The sequence below is a fragment of the Lampetra fluviatilis genome, chromosome 4 (genome assembly GCF_964198595.1).
Source record: "Lampetra fluviatilis chromosome 4, kcLamFluv1.1, whole genome shotgun sequence".
Classification (NCBI taxonomy): Eukaryota; Metazoa; Chordata; class Hyperoartia; order Petromyzontiformes; family Petromyzontidae; genus Lampetra; species Lampetra fluviatilis.
In genome coordinates this window covers 18,229,043-18,253,980 of record NC_136278.1, presented here as the reverse complement: position 1 = coordinate 18,253,980, position 24,938 = coordinate 18,229,043, and the positions used below count along the sequence as shown (strand labels likewise).

The 24,938-nt window shown below is 56.4% G+C and overlaps 1 protein-coding gene across 5 annotated transcripts in view; it reads left to right on the top strand.

Annotated features, from left to right (window-relative positions):
• The window catches only part of ADCY3 (adenylate cyclase 3), an 89,874-nt gene that overhangs the window by 27,482 nt on the left and 37,454 nt on the right, over window positions 1-24,938 (top strand). For 4 of the 5 annotated variants that reach the window (XM_078855711.1, XM_078855710.1, XM_078855708.1 and 1 more), the window contains exon 5: window positions 11,301-11,431. In XM_078855711.1, the coding sequence (XP_078711837.1) occupies window positions 11,301-11,431 (131 nt within the window). The remainder of the gene's footprint in view (window positions 1-11,300; window positions 11,432-24,938) is intronic. The other variant, XM_078855712.1, reaches the window with a different exon arrangement.

Genomic DNA, 24,938 nt, shown 5'->3' with positions numbered 1-24,938 from the left:
TGAGTTCTGGGTCTAGGCTATAGAGTGGGTGATGAGTTCTGGGTCTGAGCTATAGAGTGGGTGATGAGTTCTGGGTCTGGGCTATAGAGTGGGTGATGAGTTCTGGGTCGTGTGCCGCCCAGGGAAGCCGCCCTCGTGACGCTGTTTGCCCAGCCATTTTACAGCGTTGGAAAAATATATTTCCACAAGGCCTCCCCCCTCTCCCAACCCACCACCTCCGCATCCCCCCCCCCCGCCCCCCCCCCCCCGATTGAAACGGATAAAATACGAAACGTAGACAAACAAATCGAATTAACAAAGGGCAGGCCCCGCCGCGTTCGCTAAACAGGAAAGGCGCAGATGGCAGATTGTGGGACGAGGAGGGGAACGCCGGCTGCGGTTCCAAGGGGTCCACCGGGCGGGACACCGCGTGCGTCCCGTCCGGCGACCGGGGGAACCCTCCGACGAGTTCCGCTGTTCCCGACGAGCGACCGGCGGCCGTGGTCGAGCCGCTGCTGGACGAGGGCCGCGGCAGTTTCCACTGCTCCATCTCTGCGCCGGACGTCCTCCTCGATTGCGAGTCCACCCGCCCCGTCGACCGCCCCCTCCGAGCCGTTGACGGCCGCTTCTGGAGCCCTCTCTCACTTCTCCTCTGCCCGTCGTTCAGTGCAATCCCAAAGGTTGCCTTTCTTCACGCAATGTCCGCAGCTCGAGGGATCACCGCAGATGCCGGTGCATGGCACCCAAGAGCACTTCAAGTGAACGCTGTCGCAACAGGTCGCACGGTCCTTCGCTGGCTGTGTGTCACGAGTGAACGGACGAATGTCTGAATGACGTTGATCATCTTACGATGGTCGATAACAAAAATAAACGGCGAAACCGCGTTGTGGGAAACCGGTTACCATGTAAATAGGCCGGCTCCTGCCAGAGTAATTTTGAATGTTCATCACTGGCTGCGGGGCCTGCAGGGGAGATCATCGTTCGGGCAGCAAGGTGGGAGCTTCACCATTAGAGAGCCATCGTCTCCTCTGCGAAGTAGCGATGAGCACAACCTGTTTAATATTACTTAAATTTTTTTACTTTTTATTTATATTCCCCCCCCAATTTAATCCCTCTTGTGTTTTTGGCGTCACGAGGTCAAGAAGCCACTCGAGTCTCTCTCGGGATCAGTGATTATCGAGACAGTCCACTGAAGTGGATATCACAGAGCTACATCCGAGATGCCTTTGGATTTCCACTGTCCCACGCAGTGGAGGAGGGGGTGGACGGGGAGTGCAGCGCTTTGCTGGCAGCCACTGAGAGCATCGGTCGCCTTACGACAGTAAAACCGCTACTTTTAAGTGTCAGAGCTGGAAATGTAGCCACGATGTAAGCGCAGAGACAAAGTTCACGCAATGCGGGGATTCTTTACGATGAGGCCAAGATGCCCGACTCTTCATGCTCGGGTAGCCACTTAAATCACCGGCGCCTCAAACACGGACTCGAACCCAGGACCGCGGCGGTGCCGGCTCGGGGTGTGTTCGCACCTCAAAATCACTCGGCCGCCTGGAGACTAAAGAACTACTATTTTTAAAGCTATGAACTATTTTTTCTTTTCCCAGGTACAGCCCACTGAGCTAAGTATCTATTTTTCAGAAGCGACCTGGCCACAAGTGAAAGCTCAAAGAAGTGTTTTATCATCGTGTGGAAATGTATAGCAGCCGAATACTCTAAACGCGTGATGTTGATTCTAAATGTGGAGGGAAAAACCGGAGGACTCGGAGAAAAATCCACGCAACAACAGGGAGAACATGCCAACTCCAAATATACAGGCGTCCCCCTGCATATCAAGCGAGGTGGTCCAGGTCGTCTGGTCCCCCAGACGACCTTGGAGCCCTCATGGTGTCATGGCGCTCGCTCGCTCGGTCTGCCGTCTGTCCGTCCGTCCGTCCCCAGCGCTGGCGTCTCGCAACCCTCACGCGGTGGCCACAGCGGCCTCGCATGTGCGCCCACAATCTTATCTGGCTCTCGCATGCGCCCCGATTGCATCGCTCCATCTCCTGTTTGGGCGTCCCCTTGGGCCAAAAGCATAAGCCGCCTCCCATGATGCACCAGGAGGGAAATGCTGCGTTTCTTACTCGGCCAGTGTATAGAGGATTAGCCCTGCACAGTGGTCGCACTCCAATGACCGATTGCTCTTGCGCTGCCGACTAAAAGGGCCCTTTGAGGGGAGAATGCACGACCCTCCTCTTGGCGAGCGACGCGTGACTTGGGGAGACTTCCAAGGAGAGCCTCGCTAGCTGGAGCGGAGGGGGAGCGTGGAGGGGAGAATAGAGTGGGGACGAGAGGGGAGATCTAGACAGGGGGGTGAGTGCGCGGAGAATGTTGAAGGTCTTGAAATTGATTAGGAATTGTTTTTCTGGAGGCAGGGGAGGGAGCAGAGTCTCGGTGCGGTCTCAGTCACGGTGCCGAGTCAAGCAGCGACATTTATAAGTGGCAACTGCCCTCCTCTCCCCACCGCTGCCCACTGTTGTTCTCCGCTGTTGGCTCGCAGTGCTGCGAGAACTCTGAGACGAGGCCTCCCCCACTCGTCTCCCTCTCGCCACGGCCCCCTCTTACTGCACTCCTCGTGGCGGATGGGACGGGCGTGGTTTGGTAATGGAGAGGGAGGAAAAGTGGGGGTGGAGAGGGGGGGCAGTGGGGGTGGAGTGGGGGAGCAGGGGGGTGGAGTGGGGGGGGGCAGTGGGGGTGGAGAGGGGGAGCAGTGGGGGTGGAGAGGGGGGAGCAGGGGGGTGGAGAGGGGGAGCAGTGGGGGTGGAGAGGGGGGTCAGTGGGGGTGGAGTGGGGGGGCAGTGGGGGTGGAGTGGGGGAGCAGGGGGGTGGAGTGGGGGGGGCAGTGGGGGTGGAGAGGGGGAGCAGTGGGGGTGGAGAGGGGGGAGCAGGGGGGTGGAGAGGGGGAGCAGTGGGGGTGGGAAGGGGCAGTGGGGTGGAGAGGGGGGAGCAGGGGGGTGGAGAGGGGGAGCAGTGGGGGTGGAGAGGGGGGGGCAGTGGGGGTGGAGAGGGGAGGGGCAGTGGGGTGGAGAGGGGGAGCAGTGGGGGTGGAGAGGGGGGGGGGCAGTGGGGGTGGAGAGGGGAGGGGCAGTGGGGTGGAGAGGGGGGGCGGCAGTGGGGGTGGAGAGGGGGGAGCAGTGGGGGTGGAGAGGGGGGTTGGAGAGGGGGGGCAGTGGGGGTGGAGAGGGGGGGGCAGTGGGGTGGAGAGGGGAGGGGCAGTGGGGTGGAGAGGGGGGGGGCAGTGGGGGTGGAGAGGGGGGAGCAGTGGGGTGGAGAGGGGGGAGCAGGGGGGTGGAGAGGGGGGGGCAGTGGGGGTGGAGAGGGGGGGGCAGTGGGGGTGGAGAGGGGAGGGGCAGTGGGGTGGAGAGGGGGCGGCAGTGGGGGTGGAGAGGGGGGAGCAGTGGGGTGGAGAGGGGGGGGCAGTGGGGGTGGAGAGGGGGGGGCAGTGGGGTGGAGAGGGGAGGGGCAGTGGGGGTGGAGAGGGGGGGGCAGTGGGGGTGGAGAGGGGGGGGGGCAGTGAGGGTGGAAAGGGGGGGGAGCAGTGGGGGTGGAGAGGGGGGGGGGCAGTGGGGTGGAGAGGGGATGGGCAGTGGGGGTGGAGAGGGGAGGGGCAGTGGGGGTGGAGAGGGGGGGGCAGTGGGGGTGGAAAGGGGGGGGAGCAGTGGGGGTGGAGAGGGGGGGGGCAGTGGGGGTGGAGAGGGGCAGTGGGGGTGGAGAGGGGGGGGCAGTGGGGTGGAGAGGGGGGGAGCAGTGGGGGTGGAGAGGGGGGGGCAGTGGGGTGGAGAGGGGGGGGCAGTGGGGTGGAGAGGGGGGGGCAGTGGGGGTGGAGAGGGGGGGGCAGTGGGGGTGGAAAGGGGGGGGAGCAGTGGGGGTGGAGAGGGGGGGGGCAGTGGGGGTGGAGAGGGGAGGGGCAGTGGGGGTGGAGAGGGGGGGGCAGTGGGGTGGAGAGGGGAGGGGCAGTGGGGGTGGAGAGGGGGGGCAGTGGGGGTGGAGGAGGGGGGGCAGTGGGGGTGGAGAGGGGGGGGCAGTGGGGTGGAGAGGGGAGGGGCAGTGGGGGTGGAGAGGGGAGGGGCAGTGGGGGTGGAGAGGGGAGGGGCAGTGGGGGAGGAGAGGGGAGGGGCAGTGGGGGAGGAGAGGGGGTGGGCAGTGGGGGTGGAGAGGGGGGGGGGCAGTGGGGGTGGAGAGGGGGAGGCAGTGGGGGTGGAGAGGGGGGGCAGTGGGGGTGGAGAGGGGGGGGCAGTGGGGTTGGAGAGGGGGGAGGCAGTGGGGGTGGAGAGGGGGGGGGCAGTGGGGGTGGAGAGGGGAGGGGCAGTGGGGGTGGAGAGGGGGGGCAGTGGGGGTGGAGAGGGGGGGGGCAGTGGGGGTGGAGAGGGGGGGAGCAGTGGGGGTGGAGAGGGGGGGCAGTGGGGGTGGAGCGCTGTGGGCTGGGGGAGCGCTGTGGGAGCGCTGTGGGCTGGGGGAGCGCTGTGGGCTGGCTCGGTGCAGGCGGTGGCCGCCTGCCCCCAGGCTATTTATAGCTCACCACGCTCGCTGTCGTCTGTGGCTGCCCCCCCCCATCCCTCTCTTCCTCCTCCACAGCGCCCCTGCTCGTGCTCCCGTTCATTCTGCACCCGCGACTCCTCCTCCTTGCTTTCACACTCACACTCTCCGTGTTTCCCGCTCGCCTCGTCTCTCCCGCTCGCCGTGTGCTCGTGACGGCTCGTTCCAATGCCGCACAATGTAAACGTATAAAAAATAAATATCACTGACGATGAATCCTGCGGGAAGGGCCGAGTCTTGACACCATATTTTGAGGAGGGGTCCTGCATTTGAGATGTTTGGCCAATTCAATTTGTGATGAGTTGCAAGTCGAAGGAAAACCGAAGAGGAACTGGAGACAGCCCCCCCCCCCCCAAAAAATACGATATGACACTCAAATCTCAGCAGAGATGGATCCAATTCCTGAGGCTAAGTTCGGCGAGCCGGGACCCAACCTACCTTTGGACTGCACCCATTGCTGTGGCGCCACCCAGTGGCCTCATGGCCGCCACGACGCCTGCCACTCACCGAACAATCGCCAGAGCGCCCAGACCCTGCCGAGCTGGCGAGCTACGAGGGGTTCGATCGCGCCCGGCGCGATTCGTCGTCGGCACCGCCGGTGCTTGGAGATATCGGTCACGTCTCCCGGCGACGGCGCCATCGTCCCCACCGCGCCCCCCACCCCGCTCGCCGGCCTATGCCACCGTCGCGCTCCCAGGGCCCTCTCGGCTGGCTCTGTGGTGCTTGCGATCTGACCCGAGGTCGACATGGCGGTGACGCTGCTTGCCCCGTCCCGCTGACGGTCGGGGCCATGAGACGCGGACGGGAACGGGGTCGGATGTGCGAGCAGCTGCGGAAGGTTGGCCCCCTTTACCCCCCGTGAGGCGTAAATGCCGCACTGGTGGTGGGCGCCTAATCGGTTGACAGTCAGATGTGTGACGGTCAGATTCACGTGAATGTTTGTGGGCAGTTGAATAATTGTCCTGTGGATCATAACGGTTCTTGCCATAGGAATGTGCAGTCTCCGTCGCTGGATTAGGCCCCCATATGGAGGTGGGCACATCCGTCTCAGAGATCATTTGACAGAGACACTTTAACGTAGAACTCTAGGCCTTGGGAACTCTGACATGCGTGTGTGTATGCGCGTGTGTGTGTGGGGAGTGATCGCATAGCGGGTTTTGCGCTGCGCTACGAACCCGGCGACCCCAGTTCGATTCCCGCTCACGGTCAACACCGGTGCCGATTATGTGAACCGGTCCTGGGCCTCCCCTAGGTCGACTCAGCCTCAAATGAGTGCCTGGTGCTGTGCGTAGTAAACATCGGCACTGGGGAGATAAAGGCGACCGGCGTGGTGCTGGCCACACTCACCCTCTTCGTGTGCCGTGCCGCCCTGCCAGGTGCTGCTCGCCCCGAACTCGCTGTGGCGGCGACACGGGAGATCTTTGTCTGCGTCGCTGCCTGTCCATTTTGTGTTGTGGATGCTCGTGCAAACGAGAGGCGTTCCACCTTTGAGGGATCACGCGAGATTTTAATGAATGAATAAATTAACAAGCCTACAAAACCCACAACTTTCCTCAGAAATGTCCACCGGGCTTAAATCTAAATTTTAGTTTTCCCCCTGTTGACAAAAAATAAGAATTATTAAGATAACTCCCCCACCCCCCAGACCGTTTAAATTTCTGCTCGCTCGCGCTGTGTCCAACAATCACAGACGCACCAATAGCAGCAGCAGCGGTTTCGTCAGTGAATCTGAAGTGGTCCCAGCGGCACGCGCGGCCCACGGTGGAGCAAAGCAATCAATTAGCGACGCAGCCTCCTCCCGACGTCCCAATTAAGACCCCCGATGGCCCGCGGCGTTAATCGGCTTGGGAGGGGGGGAGGGGGGCAACTGCGTGGCGAGGGAGCGCCACCGCGGACAAAGCGACCGCATAATGGGCGGCCGGGGACCGCCGGGCGCAGAGGCCGCCGCGAGGGCGATGGCGCGCGTCTCGCCTGCGCAAACAAAGACAAAGATCCCCCATGTAGCCTGAACAGACTGTCGGGGCACGTGCTGTTTGCGGGCACCTATTAAGGCTGGCACGGCACACGAAGGGGCGGGTGGCCAGCACCACGCCCAACCGCCTTTGTCTCCCCAGTGCCGATGTTTACTACGCACCGCACCAGGTACTCATTTGAGGCTGAGTCGACCTAGGGGAGGCCCAGGACCGGTCCACATAATCGACACCTGTGTTGACCGTGAGCGGGAATCGAACTGGGGCCGCCGGGTTCGTAGCGCGGTGCGCTAACCGCTACACTATCACTCACCTCGACGACACATGCACGCACACAAGTGCGCGCTCGCATCACACCTACACACGCGCTTTGACACGCGTGTGTGCATGCGTGGTTTTCTCTGAGCATCTGAGGGGCATTCAGTTTCTCAGGTGCCATGGCAGCAATGTTGTGCAGGGAGCTTCTCGAGCTTCAGCAGAGAGGGATTATGTCTCTTCCGCCTCCAGACTGCAGTGGCGTTCGCTGTGCGGCTCCATAGTTTGGGTTGCGCGACCACGTTCGAACTCCTGTCCCTCGCGCCGTTAATTGTCCATTCAAGATGCGTTGCGCATGGGCCTGGTGGTGATGTTCTCGATGCGGTTGATGGTTGACATTGGCGGCGTCGAGGAGGAATGCCCAAAGCCAGGGGTGCGAAGATGTTTGTCTCGAATGAGGAGGTGCTTATTCTGAACGCCACTGCCCTGCTTACCAGGGCCCCCGTATCGGCGTTAAGACGGTTAAGCCCTAACTCGAGGTTCGTGGTATTTTCGCTCAACGAGGCCTTGGCGTAGTACAGTGCAGTGATGTTGCCTCGGCACTTAGTGCCTGCTTTGTTACAAACTCGGCGTTTGACATCCTTATTGGCTCCACCATGGGGCTACCTCGCCTGGTGTACAGAAGGTTGTGGGTTCGATCCCAAGCCTGTGATGACGCCTGCTGTATATTTGGAGTTTGCGTGTTCTCTCCCCATAGTAACGTGGACTTTTTCTCCGTGTCTTCTGGTTTTCCCCTCCACATGAATAATCAACATGACGCGTTGAGGCTTTGGCCGCTTTACATTTTCGCGGGATGGTAAGCCACTTGGTTGGGCTATCGTTTGTGTAAGCCAGGTTGCTTCTGAACAAGAGCTACTATTTTGCTCAATGGGGCCTTGCCTGTTAAAATAAAAAAAAAAGTTTAGTTTGAAATGTCAACGATCGCCGCCTGGAAGCAAAGATTTTGGCTCTGCAGCCAACGTGGTCAGGCGACAGAGGGGGTTGGGGTGTCTTTTTTTGTTTAATCCAGATTTTATTGAAGAGAAGTAGTTGCCTTGTGATTGGCCACCTACCGCTACTCAGTTAGCCCCACCCACTATTCGGGTAGCCCTGCCTATTACGCCAGTAGCCCCGCCCCCTACTTAGGTAGCCCCGCCCCCTACTTAGGTAGCCCCTCTCACTACCCAGGTAGCCCCTCAACCTTGCCCTATAGCCCCGCTCACTACTCGGGTAGCTCCACCCTTGGCCTGCGTCACGAGTGGAGCACGACGCTTGGAACATCTCTTGACACCGGCCAAGCCAGGCCGCTGGATGGATTTGCACGAGATCCTCGTTAGCGTTCGGTCTCATGTGATGAAGCCGGAGGGGGAAGGGCGCCTTCTGTGTCTGCACACACACCCGTGGGTTTTGATGTTGTGCAGAAGCATCGGCAGGAAATGGGGTTCTTGTGGAGGAATGTGCAACACCGTGCTCGTTCGGCGGCCACGCCGGGGTTAAACATGTGGCTGTGTGTGCGCGTGCGTCAGTGTGGCTGTAGCTGTGAGATGTAGTGCCCCGAAACGCCTCGTGTTGTTTAGGCGTTTGTCCGTCTGTGTGTGAGCAATAGTGTGTGGGGAGCGGTAGTGTAGTGGTTAGCGCGCTGCGCTGCGAACCCGGCGACCCGAGTTCGATTTCCGCTCACGGCCAACACCAGTGACGATTATTTTAACCGGTCGTGGGCCTCCCCTAGGTCGACTCAGCCTCAAATGAATACCTGATGCGATGTGTAAACATCGCTATGAGGGAGACAAAAGCGGCCGGGCGTGGTGTTGGCCACCCACCCCCTCGTGTGCCGTGCTGGCCTTTATAGGTGCTCGCTAACAGCACTTGCCCTACAGTCTTTTCGGGGGATCTTTGTATTATTTTTGCAATTGTGTAGCGTTTAGCAGGCTGTGCTATTAACTCGGGGACATGAGTTTGATTCCCGCTCATGGCCTCACCAGTGAAGATTATTTGAACCATTAGATTCCCACTCAAATGAGTACCTGGTGCGATGTGTAAACATCGCCACTGGGGATACAAAGACGGCCGGGCGTGGTGTTGGCCACCCACGCCCTCGTGTGCCGTGTCGGCCTTCATAGGTGCTACTCGCTAACAGCACTTTCCCCAGCAGTCTGCTAAAAGGCTACACAGGGGATCTTTGTCTTGTGTGTGCTCGTGTATGCGTGTGTGTGTACGCAAACGTGCGAGCCGTTTGTGAGTTGGCCGGTGGCGTTGTCGCATCCGCTCATTCACGCTGCTCATTCGTTCACTGAACACAGTGCTCCCGCTGGTTGTGCATTACGTTCAGTCAACAAAACCCAAGGCTCAATTTCTCATTCGCACATTTTGTGGGTTCCTGCCGGTTGGCTACAGCATTGACGTGTGACAAGACGCAGCCACGGCCAGTAGAGCGAGAGGTATCCTGGGTGTGGTGTGCCGGGCGAGTACGCACGTTCTGGGTTGCCAGCCCCGTGGCTGCAATGAGCTCGGGCCACCGAACTCCAGCCGGGGACGTAACGCTGTGTGGGACTCTCGATGCGCATCCCAAACGGGCGGAGATTTCTGCTCGGTACGTTTGCATTTTGGAAATCTTTTTCTTGCAAAGACTTTGTAAATTATTTTGTACCATTAAACACTCAACATTGTTGAAGGTGGCAATTTCAAATTTCAGGGGAGACTCTTCGCGATCCTATTTACTAGGGGAGATAAAATTATTTGGAGCCGCCAGCGGAGCCGTGCTGTGGAACACTGCGAAGCTCGCGAGCGTGTCCCCACGTCTCGTCCCCCGAGCGTGTCCCCGCGTCTCCTCCCCCGAGCGTGTCCCCGCGTCTCCTCCCCCGAGCGTGTCCCCATGTCTCGTCCCCCGAGCGTGTCCCCATGTATCGTCCCCCGAGCGTGTCCCCATGTCTCGTCCCCCGAGCGTGTCCCCATGTATCGTCCCCCGAGCGTGTCCCCATGTATCGTCCCCCGAGCGTGTCCCCGCGTCTCGTCCCCCGAGCGTGTCCCCATGTCTCGTCCCCCGAGCATGTCCCCGCGTCTCGTCCCCCGAGCCTCGTCCCCCGAGCGTGTCCCCATGTCTCGTCCACCGAGCGTGTCCCCATGTCTCATCCACCGAGCGTGTCCCCGCATCTCGTCCCCCGAGCGTGTCCCCGCGTCTCGTCCCCAGAGCGTGTCCCCGCATCTCGTCCCCAGAGCGTGTCCCCGCGTCTCGTCCCCAGAGCGTGTCCCCACGTCTCGTTCCCCGAGCGTGTCCCCGCGTCTCGTCCCCCGCGTCTCGTCCCCCGAGCGTGTCCCCATGTCTCGTCCCCCGAGCCTCGTCCCCCGAGCGTGTCCCCATGTCTCGTCCCCCGAGCCTCGTCCCCCGAGCGTGTCCCCGTGTCTCGTCCCCCGAGCGTGTCCCCATGTCTCATCCCCCGAGCCTCGTCCCCCGAGCGTGTCCCCGCGTCTCCTCCCCCGAGCGTGTCCCCATGTCTCGTCCCCCGAGCGTGTCCCCGAGCCTCGTCCCCCGAGCGTGTCCCCATGTCTCGTCCCCCGAGCGTGTCCCCATGTATCGTCCCCCGAGCATGTCCCCGCGTCTCGTCCCCCGAGCGTGTCCCCATGTCTCGTCCCCCGAGCGTGTCCCCGCGTCTCGTCCCCCGAGCGTGTCCCCATGTCTCGTCCCCCGAGCGTATCCCCATGTCTCGTCCCCCGAGCGTGTCCCCGCGTCTCGTCCCCCGAGCGTGTCCCCATGTCTCGTCCCCCGAGCGTGTCCCCATGTATCGTCCCCCGAGCGTGTCCCCATGTATCATCCCCCGAACGTGTCCCCGCGTCTCGTCCCCCGAGCGTGTCCCCATGTCTCGTCCCCCGAGCGTGTCCCCGCGTCTCGTCCCCCGAGCCTCGTCCCCCGAGCGTGTCCCCGCGTCTCGTCCCCCGAGCGTGTCCCCGCGTCTCGTCCCCCGAGCGTGTCCCCGCGTCTCGTCCCCCGAGCGTGTCCCCGCGTCTCGTCCCCCGCGTCTCGTCCCCCGCGTCTCGTCCCCGCGTCTCGTCCCCATGTCTCTTCCCCCGAGCCTCGTCCCCCGAGGGTGTCCCGCGTCTCGTCCCCCGAGCGTGTTCCCGCGTCTCGTCCCCCGAGTGTGTCCCCGTGTCTCGTCCCCCGAGCATGTCCCCGCGTCACGCGGGACCTCGTCCAGCCTGGCTGCCGTCACTGCGGCCTGCACGAAGGCCCATCAGGCGGTTCACGCTTGAGAGCAGAAAGAGACGGGGATGTGGTTCGCCCCTCGCGAGCGCTCCGTCGGTGAGCCTTGCCCCCGATATGAACCGCTGCAAGTGCCAATCGTGTGCCATCGCTTGCACCGGGCACCCGTGCCAAGCACCCTATGCCACACCGGTGCTCGTAGCAATATTATGGTGATCATGGTGGTGGTGATTTTTCTTGACCGATGGAGGCGACGCTTATGCCGGTTTGCAACACTTGTGCCCTTGCCGCAGGAGAAGCTGCTCCTGTCCATCCTGCCCAAGCACATCGCTGACGAGATGCTCAAGGACATGAAGAAGGACAAGAAGTTGAAGGAGCAGCAGCAGTTCAACACCATGTACATGTACCGGCACGAGAACGTCAGGTACGGACGCACGCTGCTTCACCGCATCACGGCCTACTCTACCGCTGCTCGCTAGGATTGTGGCCGTGCGGCCACCCCACCTCCACCCATACCCCGATTAGCACGGTTGGCTACGTACTGTGCGAAAGAAGTTCAACGTACACACACACGTGTACCCCTACTGCACGCGCTCACTCACTGCCTCCAACCCTCCCCCTCTTTCCACAATCCCCCATCACCACCCCATGCCAGCCCAACCCTGTGTGTGTCCGGAGGAAGGTGCGTGGTCTACACAGAGGGGTCAGGCCTAAATGGAAAGGTGCAGGAGCCGAAACAGAGAAAAAAAGCCTCATTAGGGAGGGGTGGGGCCTAATCAGGAAAGGGTGGGGCCTAATCAGGAAGGGGTGAGGCTAAATAGTAAGGGGGTGGGGCATTAAGAGGAAGGAGTGTGGCCCTACAGACGTTCAATTTTCCTGTAGATTTTGAGGTAATGGAAGCGTAGAGTCAAATAGGCGTAGCAGGCAGCAGCACAGTGCCGCAGATACAGCCACAGGCTGACCGGCTATCCAAGATGATTGTGGCGCTCCCTTAATACACAGGAGGTTCCCGCCAATTTTTTGTTTGCAGGAGAGTTGTTGCCATGTGTTATCCCATTGAAAATTTTTCGCAGGTAACGTTTCGGTTGACATTGCACGCTGGTTTTTTTTGAGCTATCGGAGAGTACTAGAGAACCCGGTTGAAACCCATGCGAGCAGGGATGACTGAAACAACAACAATAGCAATATTGGTCCTCAACAAATACAGACTGCACGATGAATGAGAAGGTGGCATGAATAAGAGAAAGCGAGAGCGGGTGGCTGTGAATGGCGAGGAATTCTCCAGGGATCCGGCACCCCTCACGCACACACAGCCCCAACACGAACGCCCGTCGCTCGCCACCATCCGTGGCCGTCCCCGCGCGTCAACCTGAGTGAGACGGGGGTTGGGGCTGGGGGATGTCACGCTGACCGAGATCTCCCACACGTGGCAGCGAAAGTGTAATTCCCAAGGCTAATTGCTTCGGAAGAAAACACAGTTGCTGCGTCGTTTGTCAGAATGCCCTATGATTTCCCAATTATTTTGTGCCTCCATTCCGCTTGCCAGTGTGGTGAAGAGGAAGGGAGAGAGAGAGAGAGCGATTTGTTGTTGTTTGTTTGAGCGACGGGGGGGTCGGGGGTCGGGGGTCGACGGAGAGGGAGAGAGAGGGGGGCGCGACGGCGCAGGGAAAGAGGAAAGCCGACGGAGGGCGAATCCCAGCATCAGCGCCCGCGTCGCGTGCCGCAGGTCAATCTGACACCCTCGCGGCCCCACCGCGCCCGGCGGGTCGAGGAGGGGCCCGCCACGTGCACCGCCTCACGCTGGGGGGGAGGCCGCGTGCCGCCGCCGCGGGGAACGGCCACGGGAGTCGGCGCCGGAGCCGCAGCCGTGCCCACCTCTCGCCCAGCGGCGCGTGCGGCCTTCGCGTCTGTCCGCTGCCGGGCGAGGGCCGGGCGAGGGCGGGGGGGGGCTGCCGGACCGTATGCTCGCCGCGCTGGCCGGTGCCGGACGGTGGAAAGTGGAGAGCGCCGACGTGGGAGCGTAGAGAGTGCGGGGGGCGATGAAGGGTGTTGCCGCACTGCTCGAGGCTGCCCACCGCATAGCCCATCAGCAGCAGCCGATAGCAACCTAGACGTGTTTGTGTGTGCGGGGTGTGTGTGTGCGGCGTTTGTGTGTGCGACGTATGTGTGTGCAGGGTGTTGTGACGGTGTGTGCGGAGTGTGTATGTGTGTGCAGAGTGTCTGTGTACAGGGTGTGTGTGGAGCGTGTGTGTGTGTGTGCAGGGTGTGTGACGGTGTGTGTGTGTGTGTTAGGGGTGTGTGCGGGGTGTATGTGTGGGGTATCTGTGTGGCCAGGGTGTGTGTATGCAGGGTGTGTGACTGTGTGTGACTGTGTGCGGTGTGTGTATCTGTGTGTGTGTGCGGGGGTCTTTGCGTGCACGGTGTGTGACGGTGTGTGTGGGGTTTGTGTGTGGTAGCGGGAGTGTAGCGGTTAGCCTACTGCGCACCTGGATTTGATTCCCGCTCACGGTCAACACCCAGTGACGATTATCTGAACCGGTCCTGGACCTACCCTAGGTCGACTCAGCCTGAAGTGAGTACCTGGTGCAGTGTGTAAATATCGTCACTTTGGAGACAAAGGCAGCCGGGCTTGGTGTTGGCTTCCAACCCACTCGTGTGCCATGCCAGCCTTCATAGGTGCTTGCTAACAGCACTTGCCCCTACAGTCTGTTAACCCATGGTCGCTGTGCCTGTCCCCTGACACATTGCACGTGATAGCCTCAAAGTACACCGAGCCTGCAGAATTTACTCTGAGACATGACCGGTTCAGCGTTCAGTTGAACGTGGCTGCAAAGCTCCTCACTGTGAATCACAACTGTGCAGGACACCTCCACCTGCACAGCATCTCCTGCAGCTTCAACATCATCCACTTACTCTCCTGCCTCTCCCATCTCATCTCACTCATCTCCCCTCCACCCACTCTCCTACCTATCCCCTCTCATCTCACTCTTCTCCCCTCCACGCACTGTCCGCCCCAGCAACCCAGGCATTCTGTCAGAGCCCCCACTCAAACCTTGGCTCAGATGGGAGGTTGCCCAATCTCCTCTGCTGCCCCCACAGTCTGGAACCCCCTTCCCCCAGTCACCCGTGCTGTCGACTCCCTGCGGCGAAGATGTTCCATTAGGGGGGTCCACGTTACACAGGCGTAGAGAAGGGATGGAATGACTTTGGCCGAGAAGACCTGAAGCTTCGTGTGGAGCGACAGACCAGGTAGATTCCACACAGCGTTACGCAGCCGATGAAAAGATAATGCCACTCAACTAATTCGGAGTGAGACCTCTGCGGTCAAACTGGAGCTGGTCATGAGCACACTGCCCAGGTATGGGAAACTCTCCACTCTCTCCACAACTGCCCCATCACCGATTGGGAGTTGTGGGGGTGGAGTGTACGATAGTACAAAATACCCAGGCAGGTGCTTAGTTTTGGTGAGGCTGATGGTCAGACCCCACCTCTTAGTGGTACGCTCCAGGTTCAGCAGCAACGCCTCCAACTCCTCTGAGTGAGCAGCAATTACCAGATCATCGGTGTACGTAACATGGTTGACCAATAGGGAGCCATCCCTTGACCGCACCCGGGCATCGATCAGCCTCCCATTGTATCTGTACCAGATGGAAATTCCTCCAGTACAGCCATCGAAGGCTTCACGAACTACGTGATCGAAATAGATGTTAAATAATGCGCACACCAAGGTGAACTGGGAATGGCTCTAAATCCCGGCCACGTAGTATTACCTGGGCCCGCTCACCATCATGAAGGTCCTTAATGATCGTGAGCAGAGAGTCAGGGGCTCTGAAAGCACCGGATCTCCTGAATACCACAGACATCCAGGCAGTACCGGTCCAGCTCCCGACAGAGGAGTGGCAGGCTCTCCTCCGCAGTGAGCGTTCTAACATTCCACGTGGCCACTCGCAGTGGCTTTTTGCTGTTTCTGGAGGAGCCCCGAGGGTAAGGATTCAATCTCCTGGCTCCGCCAAATGGGGTTTGGCCAGGAGACGTCATAGACGCCTGTCTCCCCGGGGCCTCCGGCACAAGCTTCATTATATTTTTATTTTGTGGTTTAGTGGTAATTAATTGAAGGTGGAGGGGTTACCAGCCCCTCACACCTGTCCAGAGTCCCCTTTGGCCGCTGTGATGGCTACAAACGCCATGAGAGGAATGGACAATCGAAATTTACCCTCCCCCCATGGCACTGCTCACCACAGCGTTACTGTCCGGCACCAACGAGGAGGTAGGGGGTTGTTTTGCCGAACGCATACACGCATACACACACACACACGCACGCTGTTAACTACCTCGCCTGGTGTGCAGGAGATCGTGGGTTCGATCCCGACCCTGCCGCCTGCCGCTGTATATTTGGCCCCGAGATCTTGTACATTTTTTCTCCGGGTCCTCCATTTTCTCCCCTCCACGTTTAGAATGAACATCACGCGTTCCGAGCATTTGGCCGCTATTCAAACCACGCAATAATCCCACTTCGTTGGGCTATTCATTTTGCATAGCCAGGCCGCTTCTAAAAAAGGAGCTGTATAGCGCTGAGTGGGCCTCACCTCGTAGTTGAAGTTCATCGTGGCCATGCCAGAGCAACGAGGGCTGAGCTGGCCCACCGTTGAGGTGCGGGCTTCATGTCTGGGATGGAGCCATCGACGGGTGGCCCAGGTTCTAGAGTGGAGTGAGAGCCACTTGAGCAGTCACCCATCCTTGTCGCCAGCATCGGCTATGGTCGATCCACTGCTGGATGAACGCCTTCCCAAGCCAATGCCATCGCTCTCGACCAATGCACCTGTAGGAGTTGCGACCAAATCACGTCCAGGAAAGTGGAGTTGGCGAGCACCTATTAAGGCCAGCACGGTACATAAGGGGGTGAGTGGCCAGCAATGCACCCAAGCGCCTTGGTCTCCTGAGCGGCGATGCATGGGAGCTTGCCTGCATGCCTGTTTGTGTCTATAGCTCTGTATTTGTAGCGGTTAACCACTACACTACCGCTCTCCACATACATGCGCTGATATGCACGTGTACACAGCAACACATGTACTCAGCTACACGCGTACAGAGCTACACGCGTACACAGCGACACACATACACAGGTACACAGCTACACACGTACACAGCTACACACGCGTACACAGCTACACGCATACACAGCTACACATACACAGCTACACGCGTATTCAGCCACACACGTACCCAGCTACACGCGTACACAGCTAAACACGTACCCAGCTACACGCATACATAGCTACACGTGTACTCAGCTACACATACACAGTTATACATACACGTACTCAGCTACACACACACACAGCAACACACATACACAGCTACACACACACACAGCAACACACCTACACAGCTACACACACACACAGCAACACACCTACACAGCTACACACGTACACAGTTACACAAAGAGGCCATGTGCACACAAACAGCCGTTTACGCACACACGCAGACATGCACACACACGCACAGGCAGACCCAGATATATGCAGACAAACACGCGCACCGATACACGGACACAGACATAGACACACAACAACAACAACGGCCGCCATTCACCACTCAGTGACATTGACAGCACCACAGTGCTTGTGCCAGGCGAGATGCACACGCACACACACGCGTACGACAGGTCAAGCACGCAAGCACACAAGCACGTACATGGGACAAAGACAAGACAAAGATCCCCCGTGTAGCCTTAACAGACTGTTGGGGCAAGTGCTGTCAGCGACCAGCTATGAAGGATGGTACGGCCAGCACCCCGTGCCAGCCGATTTTGTCTCCCCAGGACCGGTGTTGAAATATCGCACCAGGTACTCATTTGAGGCTTAGTCGACCTAGGGGAGGCCCAGGACCGGTTCAGATAATCGTCACCGGTATTGGCCGTGAGCGGGAATCAAACCCGGGTCGCCAGGTTCATAGCGCAGCGCGCTAACCGCTACACCACCGCTCCCCAACACCAGTGACGATTATTTGAACCGGTGCTGGGCCTCCCCTAGGTCGACTCAGCCTGAAATGAGAATCTGGTGCGGTGTGTAAACATCGCCACTGGGGAGACAAAGGCGGCCGGGCGTGGTGCTGGCCACCCACCCCCTCGTGTACCGTTTCGGCGCCATGCCAACCTGTGTGCGTGCGAGCGAGTGTGTGAGTGTGCGTGAGAGTGTATGATTGTGAGTGCGTCAGTGTGTGTGCGTGCGTGCGTGCGTGCGAGTGTGTGCTTGTTCAATTCCCGGTCACGGACGATGTTCGGTGACGAATATATCTGAATCGGTCCTAGGCCACTACCAGGTCAACTCAGCCTTAAATGTGTGGTCGGTGCGGTATTTCAACACCGGTCCTGGGGAGACAACATCGGCTGGCACGGGGTACTGGCCGTGCCATCCTTTATAGCTGCTCGCTAACAGCACTTGCCCCAATAGCCTGTCAAGGCTACACAGGGGATCTTTATACACTCGCACGCATACACGCACATGCACGCACACGCACGCACACGCACGCATGCACGCACACGCACGCATGCACACACACGCGAATGCACGTGCACGCGCATCCACACGCACGCACACACACGTGCACGCACACACACACGCGCACGCATCATATTGTCGTTTTGGTGTTGGTTTTTTTTCTGCTGTTTCCCACCCCCGATCTGGGCTCATCGGGTCCGCCCCGGCTGTCGTCATGGCGATATTCGAGCGGTTGCCCCCGGCGACCGTCACCAGGGGCGACGGTCGCCATGGTGACGGTTTCCGAGGAGGCGCTGTGCCGAGACGTGAGATGAGGGACGGGCAAAATGAGACGGCAAATTAGCGTGCGTGACGGACACGGAGAGCACTCGCACACACACACACACATACAAATACACACCCATACACACACACACATCCATATACACACACACACCCATATACACACACACACATACAAACACACACCCATATATACACACACCCATATACAAACACACCCATATACAAACACACCCATACACACACACACCTATATATACACACAACAACAACCGCCATTCGCCACTAAGTGGCGGTGACGTCACCACGACGCTTGTGCCAGGCCATATGCACCTTGAGGCCACGTGAAGTGTCGAACGCCCGCTGGCAGGAGGTCACGGGGCAGACCCAGGTGCTGACTGAGATGACCGAGATGACTGGCTGATGCACCACCTGTGCCCCCTACTGTGCCAACTTGCTGTACTTTAGCCACCCGGCGCTCCGCTCGTTGATGTGAGCGTCGCTCCTCCGCCCTCCGTTGTTGTTGGAGGGCGACTGCCTCCAACTGCCCAGTAGCGTCCTTCACGAGCCTCCTCCACAGAGGCCGATCTTAACACCGCTGGTACCAGTCATCGGCAAGTCCACTCAGCTCCACGTCCTCCTGTACCACATCACTCCATCTCTTCTCTAGCCCGTGCCGTGCCCGTTTAGCCCCCTCGATCCGGCCGAACAAAAGCTGTTCAGGCATGCGGTGGCTGGGCATGCGGGCTACATGACCCAGCCAATGCAGCCTTGCCTGCCGGAGGAGCTCACCGATGGGACTTTGCCCAGATCTTTCAAGGATTTGTGAGGTCCTCACACAATCCAGCCTGGTTAAACCCAGGATGGATCGTAGGCAGGCCAGCCTAAATGTTTCTAACCGGCGAAGATGCTCCATTAGGGGGGTCCACGTGTCGCAAGCGTAGAGAAGGGAGGGAATGACTGTGGCCGAGAAGACCTGAAGCCTTCGTGCGGAGCGACAGACCAGGTAGCTTCCACACAGCATTAAGCAGCCGATGAAAATATATTACCGCTCGACTGATTCGGAGTGAGACCTCTGCTGTTAAACTGGAGCCTGTCATAAGCACACTGCCCAAGTATGGGAAACTCTCCACTCTCTCCACTACTGCCCCATCACCGATTGGGAGTTGTGGGGGTGGAGTGTCCGATGGTACAAATTACCCAGGCAGGTGCTTAGTTTTGGTGGGGCTGATGGTAAGGCCCCACCTCTTAGTGGCACGCTCCAGTCTCAGCGGCAGCGTCTCAAACTCCTGTGAATGAGCAGCTATTACCAAATCATCGGCATGCATAACGGGGTTGACCAATAGGGACCATCCCCTGATCGCACCCGGGCATCGATCAGCCTACCATTATATCTGTACCAAAAGGAAATTCCCCCGGTACAGCTATTGAAGGCTTCACGAACTACGTGGTCAAAATAGATGTTAAATAATTTGGGAGCCAGAGGACATCCCTGCCGCACCCCAAGGTGTACAGGGAAAGGTTCTGACTCCCGGCCACGTAGTTTCACCCGGGCCCGCTCACCATAATGAAGGTCCTTAATGATCATAGGACTTGACCAGGTCAATAAAGCAGAGATGTAGGTCTTGTTGGAATTCCCTACACCTCTGCTGTAGCAGACGGACAGAAAATATGGCATATGTGCAGGACCGCCCTTTCCTGAAACCGCATTGGGGCTCCGCAAGCCTCTCCTCAGCGTGCCTAGCAAGGCGATGTTGAATAATCCTTGCCAGGACCTTTCCCGGCATACTGAGGAGTGAGATGCCCCTGTAGTTGTTACAGTCAGTGCGGTCCCCCTTTTTAAAGACAAGTCAATGGTCAGTGAGAGGGGGACCACCAGGGCATCCTTCCAATTCTGCGGAACCCGTCCAGTGGTCCAGATTGTTGTTATGATGTCATGTAGGGCAATCTGTGCACAAACGCCACCCTCCCTCAGCATTTCGCTTGGGAGATCATCTCTGCCCGGTGCCTTACTTGGTCTCAGGCTCTGGATCGCCTTCAGTACTTCCTCAACAGATGGCACCTCAGCCAGCCACTCACAGGGGGTGACCTCTTCCAATATTTGAGGCACCGCAGCCTCAGCAGGGTCATCCCCACTTTGTCCCATTATGTTTTCCAGGCTGAGGGATTTCCCCTTCCCCTGGACCTCACAGAAATGCTCAGCAAATCTGCAAACCTGTACCTGAGGGTCGGAGATTGGATCAACGTTCTTTCCCCTAATGATGTTAATTAGGTGTGGCACTGCAGGTTACTTTTTTGATGGAATTAGATTTGTGATCGCGGGCCATTGAGGCAGACTCAATATCCTCAGCAACCCGCGACCACCAACCATTTTTGCAGCACCTCACGGCTCTCCGAACCTCCGAGCAAAGGCTGTGGTAAGCCTCATTCTCTGACGTAGGATGCTGTATACAATGAGAGTGGGCCTGTCGCTTTTTCTCAGCCAGCCTGAAAACCTCCTTTGTCAGCCAGGGTTTCTGAGGAGGTCTGGACCGTGTACCCAAAGCAGCCATTGCAGTTGCATGAGCCACAGTCAGAAACCTCGCCCATTTCCCCTCGACATCAGGAGAAGTGGTGGGGGACAATGCTAACCCCAGCCGCAAGCGATGATTAAATTCTCACTTGCACCTTTCATCAGCTAGCAGAGACCAGGCCACCTTGGGTTTGAATGGGGTTCTGGGTGTACACCCACCACCGGAGTGGAAGAATGGCAGGTGCATCTTACAGATGACTAGTCGATGGTCAGAGGGCAGATCAGCTCCACGGTAGGTCCTGGTGTCAAGGACATGGGCTCGCATCCGCTGGTCCATCACTATGTAGTCCAGCAGATGTTCTTGCTTGGACCCGGCATGCATCCATGATGTTGTGTGGATGCGCCGATGCCGGAAGATCGTGTTGGTGATTACAAGCCCATGGGCTGCACAAAAATCTAGCAGCCTCCTACCATTGTTATTGAGCTGATCTGGCCCATGCCTTCCAATCACTCCAGACCAGGTGCCAGCATCATGACCAAATCGGGCATTGAAGTCACCCAACAAGATGACCCATATAGACACACGCACCCACATACACACATACCAGGGGAGGCAGGGGAGGCAGAGCTTCACCTGTCATACTCCAATGAAAATAGCTGTTACGAAAAGTAAAAAAAAAAATAATCAAATGAAATAAATATTAAGATTTTTCCACTGATCTGTGTTATAAATGTCATGTCTGTACGATTCCAATCATTTTTATTGTCAAAATCGCCAAATTTGCGGAGCTCTGCTGCAAATACAGGAAGAGACGAGAGGTGAGGCAGCGACGAGCTCAGCCTCCCCTCTGATTGGGCAACCCCTCAGTAACTGGATGGAGCGCGGGCAATAAGCGCATGCCTATTACTATCTCAGTATGTCACCAATGTAATGTTTGTAGACCCCTTCATGTCATGTCCTCGCCTTCCATACTCCAGGTAACTTATTTCACGTTTGTGTATAAAGATATTTAGGCTCGCTGGTCTCGTCATGAAACTGCAATGAAAAAGCACCAGGGGAGGCAGCTATCACATCTGCCTCACTGAGGAGAACGTTTCGATTTAAAGCTTTCGTGACTGCAGGGATTCATCTTCTTGGTTCTTTCGGTAAAGTCACGTAAAAGGGAAATAATAAAATAATCAAAATAAAACATAATAAAATTCTCACGACGTGTCGGCCACAACGCAAGCAGCCGTCCTCAGGTGAAGAACAGGTCTGTCGGAAAGACAGCGTCTGAATGAACACCACCAAGCTTGGCAGCGTATATTTAAGCTGGGTTAGAGGAGGAGGGCGCCTTCACGAATGAATTTGCAGATCAACAGAGAACTTAGAATATTTATGGCAAATGCAGATATGGGATTAGTCACTACTTGTGGAATGCGTAGGAGGTGGGGGGGGGTCTCAAAGTCATATTATGCCCGTGCATTATGTAGGATTAGCAGCAACAAAGGGAGGAGGTAGGGTTAGCAGTAATAAAGGGAAGGAATTTTAATAGTAAGGAGCTGCAGCAGCCAAACCACCACGTAAAAACAACTAAAATATAAACTACATCAATATCATCAATATACTAAATATACTCTCCAATAAGCTGAGCTACTAACAGTAAGATAATTGTTTTTTTTACCCTCTTATCTGGCAACAAAACTGACACCTTTTTTATGAGGAGTCATGTTTGCATATACCACAATACCTGCAGTCATACTGCTAACCCTACCTCCTCCCTTTGTTGCTGCTAATCCTACATAATGCACGGGCATAATAAGACTTTGAGACCCCCCCCCACCTCCTACGCATTACACAAGTAGTGACTAATCCCATATCTGCATTTTCCATAAATATGCTAAATTCCTCTGTTGATATGCAAATTCATTTGTCAAGGCGCCCTCCTCCTCTAACCCAGCTTAAATATACGCTGCCAAGCTTGGTGGTGTTCATTCAGACGCTGTCTTTCCGACAGACCTGTTCTTCACCTGAGGACGGCTGCTTGCGTTGTGGCCGAAACGTCGTGCGAATTTTATTATGTTTTATCTGTATTATTTTATTTCCCTTCTACGTGACTTTACTGAAAGAACCAAGAAGATGAGAACGTATTCTTAGGTTTTTTCGGTAAAGTCACGTAGGTAAAAAAAAATAATTAATAAAAGTAAAATAAAATAAAAATCACGACGTTTCGGAGGCAACACAAGCTTCCGTCTTCAGGTGGAACCGTCACAGCCCGACAGCTGTATCAAGTAAATGAGAGATTACAGGAGATACCACTCCGTATATATAATGGTTGAGGGGGGGGGGGAAGGGCCAGGAATGGCCCACTTTTTATTATTATGGTAAGGTGCGGCTTGAGACTATGAATAGACTGCATAACAAAAGACTGAGCCTTTATTATGGAGAGGTTCGGTTTGTGACTACACCTAGCCTACATAACAAAAGTGTGAAATAAGAAAGCTAAACCTGGTAGAAAGCTAAAACCTGGTAAAACAAAACTGGCTGTCCATCAGTAACCTGCAATAGTTTTCTGTCAAATAAGATGGTCCAAATAAGTGTAGTTAAATCTTTTTTGCATGGTTAATCACATCTTTCCAATGATTACTCAGATAATTATTTTGAGATGGGTGGTGGTGGGGGGAATCCGGATTCCCACCACCACCCATCTCAAAAGAATTCTCTCATCAAAACGCTATACCACAGAGCCCATGGCATTTCTGACCAACACCACCTGGCCGGTGAATTAAGACATGTACATCGGGCCCTCAGGATGAACGGATACTCTGACCGCACCATCTGCCAAGCTGTTTCTCCCACCATACAGAAACAGCCACATGAAACCAAAACTATCACGTTACCATACATAGCTGGTGTGACCAAAAAGATCTCCAAAATTCTAAACAAACATAAGATCCAAGTCCGATTCAGTACAGTGCATAAAATCCGTGATCTGATTCCATCTGTGAAGGATGTCGTTCCTGACTTACAGTATCCTGGAGTCTACAAATTGAGTTGCAGTTGTGGTGATTGCTACATTGGAGAAACGAAACGTCATGTTTCTGATCGTGTCCGCGAGCACAAGTCAGATCTGAAACACGGCAGAACTGATTCTTCGGCCGTTGCCGATCATTGCTACAACTCTGTGGGCTCTCATGAAATTGTCTTTTCCGAGACCAAGGTGCTCTGCAAACCTCCTGGCTACCATCAAAGGTTTGTACACGAAGCCATACAAATATACAAAAACAGACATAATTCCAACCGTGATGATGGTTACAAACTGAGTAATCATTGGAAAGATGTGATTAACCATGCAAAAAAGATTTAACTACACTTATTTGGACCATCTTTTTTGACAGAAAACTATTACAGGTTTCTGATAGACAGCCAGTTTTGTTTTACCATGTTTAGCTTTCTACCAGGTTTAGCTTTCTTTTTTCACACTTTTGTTATGTAGGCCAGGCGTAGTCACAAACTGAACCTCTCCATAATAAAGGCTCAGTCCTTTGTTATGCAGTCCATTCATAGTCTCAAGCCGCACCTTTAATCATTGGAAAGATGTGATTAACCATGCAAAAATGAATTGACTACACTTATTTGGACCATCTTATTTGACAGAAAACTATTGCAGGTTACTGATGGACAGCCAGTTTTGTTTTGCCAGGTTTTAGCTTTCTACCAGGTTTAGCTTTCTTTTTTCACACTTTTGTTATGTAGGCTAGGCGTAGTCACAAACCGAACCTCTCCATAATAAAGGCTCAGTCTTTTGTTATGCAGTCTATTCATAGTCTCAAGCCGCACCTTACCATAATAATAAAAAGTGGGCCATTCCTGGCCCTTCCCCCCCCCCCTCAACCATTATATATACGGAGTGGTATCTCCTGTAATCTCTCATTTACTTGATACAGCTGTCGGGCTGTGACGGTTCCACCTGAAGACGGAAGCTTGTGTTGCCTCCGAAACGTCGTAATTTTATTTTATTTTACTTTTATTAATTTAATTTTTTTACTTACGTGACTTTACCGAAAAAACCTAAGAATATGAATCCTTGCAGTCACGAAAGCTTAAAATCTAAATGAGAACGTGTCTAACATGCCCCCCTCCGTGAGGCCACGCCCCCTCCGTGAGGCCACGCCCCCCTCAGTGTGTGAATCTGGCTCTGACACTAGCCAGTGCCTCCGCAGCCATTGACATCACCGCACGTCACTGACACATACAGACAAAGATCCACCGTATAGCCTGAACAGACTGTTGGGGCAAGTGCTGTTAGCGTGCACCTATGAAGGCACACGAGGGGGTGGGTGGCCAGCCCCACGCCCGGCCGCCCTTATCTCCCCAGAGGTGATGTTTACTACACACCGCACCAGGTACTCATTTGAGGCCGAGTTGACCTAGGGGAGGCCCAGGACCGGTTCAGATAATCATCACTGGTCTTGGCCGTGAGCAGGAGTTGAACTCGGGCCACCGGGTTCGTAGTGCAGCGCGCGAACCAATACACTACCTCTCCCCACAACACACGCATACATCCATATACAGACACGCACGCACACATACATAACAACGGCTGTTCACAACTAAGTGGCGGTGACATCACCACGGTGCTTGTGCCATGCTA